Source organism: Rhinoraja longicauda, chromosome 16, assembly GCF_053455715.1.
Source record: "Rhinoraja longicauda isolate Sanriku21f chromosome 16, sRhiLon1.1, whole genome shotgun sequence".
Taxonomy (NCBI): domain Eukaryota; kingdom Metazoa; phylum Chordata; class Chondrichthyes; order Rajiformes; family Arhynchobatidae; genus Rhinoraja; species Rhinoraja longicauda.
Genome location: NC_135968.1, coordinates 13461712 through 13469141, shown reverse-complemented (window position 1 = coordinate 13469141; position 7430 = coordinate 13461712). Strand labels below are relative to the sequence as shown.

The 7430-nt window shown below is 38.5% G+C and overlaps 1 protein-coding gene across 1 annotated transcript in view; it reads right to left on the bottom strand.

Annotated features, from left to right (window-relative positions):
- Window positions 1-1390: 1390 nt before the first annotated feature.
- The window catches only part of slc22a15 (solute carrier family 22 member 15), a 47846-nt gene continuing 41806 nt past the window's right edge, over window positions 1391-7430 (bottom strand). The window contains exon 12 of the mRNA XM_078413250.1: window positions 1391-4979. Within this exon, the coding sequence (XP_078269376.1) occupies window positions 4947-4979 (33 nt within the window). The 3' untranslated portion in view covers window positions 1391-4946. The remainder of the gene's footprint in view (window positions 4980-7430) is intronic.

Below are 7430 nucleotides of genomic sequence, written 5' to 3'. Positions count from 1 at the left end.
GTTTTGTGTTGAAAGGTATATTAAGCATCTAGAAACAGTTAGGTATCACAAAATGCTGGAGTAACTCAGCGGGCCAGGCAGCATTTCTGGAGAGAAGGAATGGGTGACTTTTCGGGTCGAGACCCTTCTACAGACACAGTTATATACAGTAACTCCTTTTCAAACTACAGATTTTCCTAATTCAGATCAAATTCAGAAAACTAACTTGAACATTTCCAAAGTATTTCTCAAAGTAGAAGAGCTTCATAGATTCCTTTTATTCTTGGTAGTCAAAAAGCCAGACTTGGCCGAGAGCTTTGAATAAAGTTCTCACTTTTATAAATTTAAATGGATTAATCTATTTCATGAATCTTATAAACCTCATTCATCATTTATATGGGCTATAAGGATGAGTAAGATCAATACTTCTTAAATGAGAAGTAACATAACATCCAAAAGTTTAAAAAAATCTTGTTGGTCTGCTACCACTAAAGTCTCGAGTGTGACAGATTTATACATTCACTGTACTTTGTCGTGGGTCCAGGTTTTAGTATAAAATGTAAAGTTGAAATTTCATTCAAATATGGGGTGGCGCAGTGGTGCAGCAGTAGAGTTGCTGCCTTACAGCGCCAGAGACCCGGGTTCCAAACTGACTACAGGTGCTTGCCTGTACGGAGTTTGTACGGTCTCCCTGTGACCACGTGGGTTTTCCCTGGGTGCTCGTTTCCTCCTACATTCAAAATACGTACAGGTTTGTAAGTTAATTTGTCTTTGGTATAAATTGCCCCGAGTAAGTAGGATAGTGCTCGTGTAGCGGTTGATTGCTGGCTGGCACAGACTCGGTGGGCCGAAGGGCCTGCTTTCGCACTGTATCTCTAAACTAAGCAAAACAAAGGGAAATGCTGCATTACTAAAGTTGCATTCTTGCAGGTTGACATTAAACCATGACCTGTCTGCACTTTGAAGAGAGTTTTCTCCACTGCCCTAGCCACATTTGTAACTCAACTAAAACCGCCAAAGCTGATAATCTATTTATTTTCACATTGTTGTTTGAAGGACTGGCCTTCACACAAATCACTCGCTGTTTTTCCTACCATGGTGACCACATTTTAAATGTACTTCAACAACTATAAAGTATTTTGGAATGTCCTGTGGTTGCGAAGGGTACCAAGTCTTCTTTCTTCTTCCTTTAGTTAATCAACAGCATTCTTTCAAAGCCAAAATGATAAAGTCCAAGCAGATTTGCCAAAGCATGAATGGCTTTCTGACCAGTTCCTAGGATTTACCACCATCTCCATGTCACATTACACTTTGGTTACAAGATTTTTATCTTCCTCTGAAAAGGTTGACAATGTTTTGGGCAATATTAAACCAAGTAAATGCAACGACAGCTCAGTGGGTTGTTTCTGGTTTTATTCGCGTTATCAGTCTATGATAAAGTAACACACATGGCAAATTACACCATAAATATCTGTGCAATGCAGTCAGGTATTTAGTTTGGCTTAGACCAAGCACACAAACCACCGTGTTACGATGGCACTTTTCTGAGAACTACACAAACCAAAAGAAACCCACAATAGTTTTGAAGCAATAAATGAAATTCAATGACTTTGTGCTATTATTTGTCAGTATAAGCCAGATTTTCCAACTGTTATCCAAATATGGTTCCCCAGCATGGATGGGGGCAGACTGATAAAAATCTGCATCCCCACCCCTGCTTGAAATAAAGGTCCAGGCCAATACATATATATATTTCCAGTTTATTGTTACAGTTTCAACATCTCTGCAAATTATAGTCATAAAGTATAACCATTGAAAGCATGAATGGTCTCTGACTTAGCTGTACTTCATTCTAACCTCAAACTGCCAAGAGATTCAGGGGGACGTTCTTCTCAATGAGCATTTTCTTTCCATTTTTAACTCTAACACTGATACTGTAATAAATGTTTTGCTTTTATACAGAAGCATGAGCTCTTCTTGCCTATAGATGATTCTACAATGTACAAAATTGCAACTGGTAAAATATCATTTGTCTGCACTGGTCCAATTACTTCCTTGTTTTCCATTTTCCGCCGTTCTCTTCCTTATTAACTGTAACTTTTTGGTTTAATGACAGTTTCTATTTTCTCCTCTGGCCAATTCTGGAACTGTGACTACGGAACTGCAAAATCACTTGAGTCCAGCAATCTCCATATCACTGCCCAATTGGTTGTCATTCCCATCAGCTGTCCAAAGGAGATCTTGAACAGCAATTAGGGTCAGGCCGATTTTCTCTCTCCATTGACTGTTTGTGAGTTCCTCCCTTTTGCTCAGCTTAGAACATTCACATTTACTCAGACCAAGACTTTGCAGTTTAAATGCATTGCTGTTTCACTCCCCAAATCTCCTGTTCAGGGACGGCAAAGCGGTAGAGTTGCTGCTTTACAGCGCTAGAGACCCGGGTATGATCCTGACTATGGGTGCTGTCATAGTTTGTACGTTCTCTGTGACCGCTTAGGTTTTCTCCAGGTGCATTGGTTTCCTCTCACATTCCAAAGACGTGCGGGTTTGTAGGTTAATTGGCTTCTGTAAGTTGTCCCTAGTGTGTAGGATAGAACTAGTGTACACGTGATTGTTGGTCGTCACATTTTTGATGGGCTGAAGAGTCTGTTTCCATGCTGTATCTTTGAACTGAATCTATTTAAAGCTGAAAAATTCTCATTTTGCCAGCACCCATTCTTTCTCTTCAAGATCATTGCAACTTTTCAAAAATTAATGGGTTCATTAGTGTGGAATGTTGTTATTGCAGAAAACCTACATGATTTGTTTCTGATAACTGCCCTTGAAAAAAAGGCATCATCCATGATTCCATTTGAGGAATTGAAATAGCACAGGAACCAGTCATTTAGTGTAAACGCAATGAATAATCATTGACAATGAATGAAGCAGCTATGAAATTTAGTTTAGTTTAGAGATACAGCACGGAAACAGGCCCTTTCAGCCCACCGGGTCCGCACCGACCAGCGATCCCTGCACATTAACACTATCCTATACCCACTAGGGACAATTTTTGCATTTACCAAGCCAATTAACCTACAAAAACCTGTACGTCTTTGGAGTGTGGGAGGAAACCGAAGATCTCAACGGGGGTCACGGGGAGAATGTACAAACTCCGTACGGACAGCACCCGTAGTCGGGACGGAACCTGGGTCTCCGGCGCTGCATTCGCTGTAAGGCAGTAACTCTACCGCTGTGCCACTATACCAAGTGTATTGTGCAAATCGCTAGTATAAAAAGAGCTACTTCATCACCAAGGCAACTGAAGCACTCAGAAGAAAAAAAATCAATTAATGGAGCTAGATTAGTTTAAATTTATATACAACTTTATTAGTTTTCATTTGCAAAAGGTCTGATCTTCTGAATAAATCTTTTAAAAATGAAATACTTTATTTTACCTGCATTATTCCATGGAATCTTGTGCCAGCATTGGCGTGAGTGCACTAGGCCTCTATGTATATGTGGCCTACAGGATCCAGTATCCAGGTTTCCTTTCATTGCCACGGAATTCATCTGCCAGCTTTGGGAGGTCATAAGGCATAGGAGTAGAATTAAGCCACTCGGCCCATCAAGTCTACCCCACCATTCACGTTCCTCCTAGATCGATGATGAATTTTGTTGGGAATAGAATGGGTTTTCCATTCGAGAAGGATATTTCAATGGACATTTGAATGGTTTTCAATCTCGAGATAATTGTAGGTGTACAACTACTGGTTATTGTCAGTGGTGCTCTTACGAGCAAGCTTCTGGTAGGGGACCGACCCAAGCTGCTCGTGCATGAGCATCAGAACAACAAGCAAGTCACAGTCAATGGGGCTGACAAATGTTAATGTATTCTGATAAGTCAAAAATGAATAGTATCCTGAGTTGGGATGGTCTTTCAAAAGCAGTAATATGTTGTTAAACTAAAACCTCCAACGAAAATTTCTATAGTAATATTGCACATGAAATGTCAACACTCGGCAAAGATGCTAAAACACATTCAAGATTGAAAGGGACACATAAAAAGGCATCAAACGTTGGTATACTGTTCAGTGAAGGCAAAGTGTAAGAACACAAGTTGATCGGGGAGAGTAGAGATAAAGTACAGTTGACCTCTCCATATCCATCAATATTTTGCAGATTTACATTTTGAGTTTGTAGAAAATTGTGCAAGAATAAGTCAATATTATAATGCAAGCCATTTGAATCGCAGATCCAAAAGATAGAGGAATTAATAAAATACAGTTATCTATTATACTTGCAATACAAAATGTTCCCATAAACAACATTTCAGCATTCTTAATTCAGAAGTGCAAGGTGGGAGAGCAGAAAAGATGGAAAAGAATTGATAAAATCATACTTGTTCAGAAATCTTAAGCATCTAAATAGGAGCCTTCAAGGTAGAGTGAGTATAAAGTATGCTCAGTACATACAACCCCAATTATATATCTTTCGGTCATAATGTAATTTGTATTTAAAGGTTAATAGAGCTGAGCTCTCAAGGTTTTCAATTTATATTCTATATTTAAGATTGATACTTACCTCCCAGGGACTTTACAAATACTTCCAATGTAAAAAATAAACCTTGAGACTATATTACTCCGACAATTAATACTCAACATTATTAAACTTACAAATTCCAGCTACAAGTAAAAATACTTGCAAAACTGTACAATTAGAAATGTCACAAAAATATTCCTAACTTGTTACCCAACAAACGCTATTAAATAAATAACTGAGGTAAATCTTTCTTGCTTAAGGAAGTCCTCCCTTAAGAATGAATTGTCATGAAGAATAGCCAACTCATCATAAAGAGGTGACTTTCAAAAGTTCTTCTGGACTGAATGTATAACCTCTCGTGGTATCTTCCAGAGGCCACATACATGTGCGGTTTTTCTCAAAACACTCTCCACAAGAGGCATCCTTTCAGTCCCAATGGCTCTTTGCCTTCATGACTCAGTGTCCTCCTGTGGTTGCAGTCTCTGTTAGATCAAAAGGAAATACAGAGTTCACTCCACACTCAAGACTTTCACAATGTGTAAAATTATCATTTCAATACAATAACAACTTGCTTATATGAAGCACCTGTAACATTGTATAATGCTGAAAGACCCTGCTCACGACATTATCAAAGAAAATCTAAATCCAAATCTAAATCTAAATACAGCAAACCATAAGTTAGGACAAATGATCAAAAGCTTGCTCAAAGAGATGAAAAGTGCAAAATGACTACAAGGACAGGGAAATAGACATGAGAGAGGTCAGAGAATGTACAGAGTTTAGGCTTAAGACGAATAGCCAGAATTAAAGGAACTCAGAGATCTCAAAATTGGTAGGCGTGGGGATAAACAAAGATAGAGAGATATGGAACCACTAAAGAATTTGTAACAATAAAAGTGAGAATTTTGATTTATGGCTTTGTTTAACTGGGATCCAATATTCAAAGAAAATCTTAGAATGTTAGAACATGTTGGGCATACGGATATTGACCACAAAATGGGTTTTGTGATATAATAGTATGAAAGGTAAAATTTTACCTTGAAAACGCCAGTAGTTATCATTAACTTTTGACAACACTGAAGTGCAATAACATCATGGAAACCACTGCAGCTGTTCAAACATTCATTATTCACATGTAATAATAATAAAATGGAGCAGTGTCTGTTTAGGAATCGAAAGGAAATTGTGCTAATTTTCAGAATTTAACTTTGTTTTCGCTCATATTTGTGCATTGTTAAATCCAAATGAGAGCATTGTGGCATTACACAATATTAGGTCTAACGCATATGATGAACACAGAAGGAAACTGGTATTTTATTTTCTTGACTTCTTTAAAGTGCATATTACTCCACATTCCAAAAAAAATTTAAAACACTATATCCTCAACGTGTGACGGAACAGCCTGTCTACATTCAAGCGAGAAGGAATGGGCGACGTTTCGGGTCGGGACCCTTCTTCAGAAGAAGGATCTCGACCCGAAACGTCGCCCATTCCTTCTCCTGAGATGCTGCCTGACCTGCTGAGTTACTCCAGCATTTTGTGAATAAATACCTTCGATTTGTACTAGCATCTGCAGTTATTTTCTTACAGTCTTGTCTACATTCAAGTGTTTCATAACCATATCTATGGACGGCAGTAGCCCCAAAGACTGTGTTTGAAATAATTATTTCAGCTAAGGCTTTTATGTTGTCCTATGATCCGTTATATTAATCGTATAATTTCTATAACCTGCCAGAATCATAATAAATTTGGTGTTCTGCTGTTTAAAAGAACCCACATTAAATCCAGCTTAATAACTTTAGAAAGTCAAGTAAATTCTCAATAAAATTAAAAAATCAAATGTTCATATTTCTTACATTATTAACTGTGTGGAAATTTAAATTCTTTGGAGGGGGGGGGGGGGGGAGAGAGAGACAAAGCAGCAGCAAAAGAGACAGAAGGACAGTAGGAATGGGGGCTGGATAGTCCCAGGAATGCATAATTGTGCTGTGACAACTAAAGACTGCAGGTAAGTGAAACATTGTTCATTCTTAAACCAGGGCAATACTGTAAGTAAATAGCTGGGAGAATATAAATATCATTGGTTAAATAAATAACTCAAACCACATAAGCTGGATAATTGACAGTTTCATTTAAGTTGGTGATCTGAAACCTAAACAAATGAAAAAATATGAAATGTGCTTTGATAGGAATGGCAGTGCAAATGGTGTGAGATAATTACATCGTCTGGGAGTTTGTGAAGACCTGTGCTATCCTAAACAAATACATTTGTAGTAATTGTGTGCATCTTGAGAAAGTCTATCTCAGAGTTAGAGAGTTGAAGTTTGTGTTTAAGTAGTTGCAATTTTCAGAGAGAGGAAGAGGCAACTTGATCTAGGAGTCACTCTTTAGTATTTAGTGATATAGATCTGGATCTGGTTAATATTTAGAGGCAAGAATGTCACTTGGGCATTCCAGTTATAGGATACTGGGCCTCAGCTTTTCGTAGAATTATACAGCACAGAAACAGGTCATTTCGCCCTCCAAGTACAAAATGACCATCAAACACCCATCTGCCCGAATCCCATTTAGTTCTCCACCCAGGTTCAATCACTCTCCTACACACTGGAAGTAAGGACAACCCTTCAAGTCCTTTATAAATCTTTCACCTCTCACATTTAACCTATTTAGTTTTAGACTCCCCTACCTTGGGAAAAGGATTGAGGTTATTCACCTTATCTACATGCCTTGTGGTTTTATAAACCTCTATAAGATTATCACCCAGACTCTCCAGAGAAAATATGTGCCTTGGTCCTCATCTTGCACCCCACTGGCTTTCATATCCAACACAATTCCTTTGTTTGTTCCACCACCTACATGATCCCACCCCTCGTAACATCTTCTCCTTCCCTCCTGACACCCTGGTTCGTTCTTCCCTTCCCACCTACCCCACA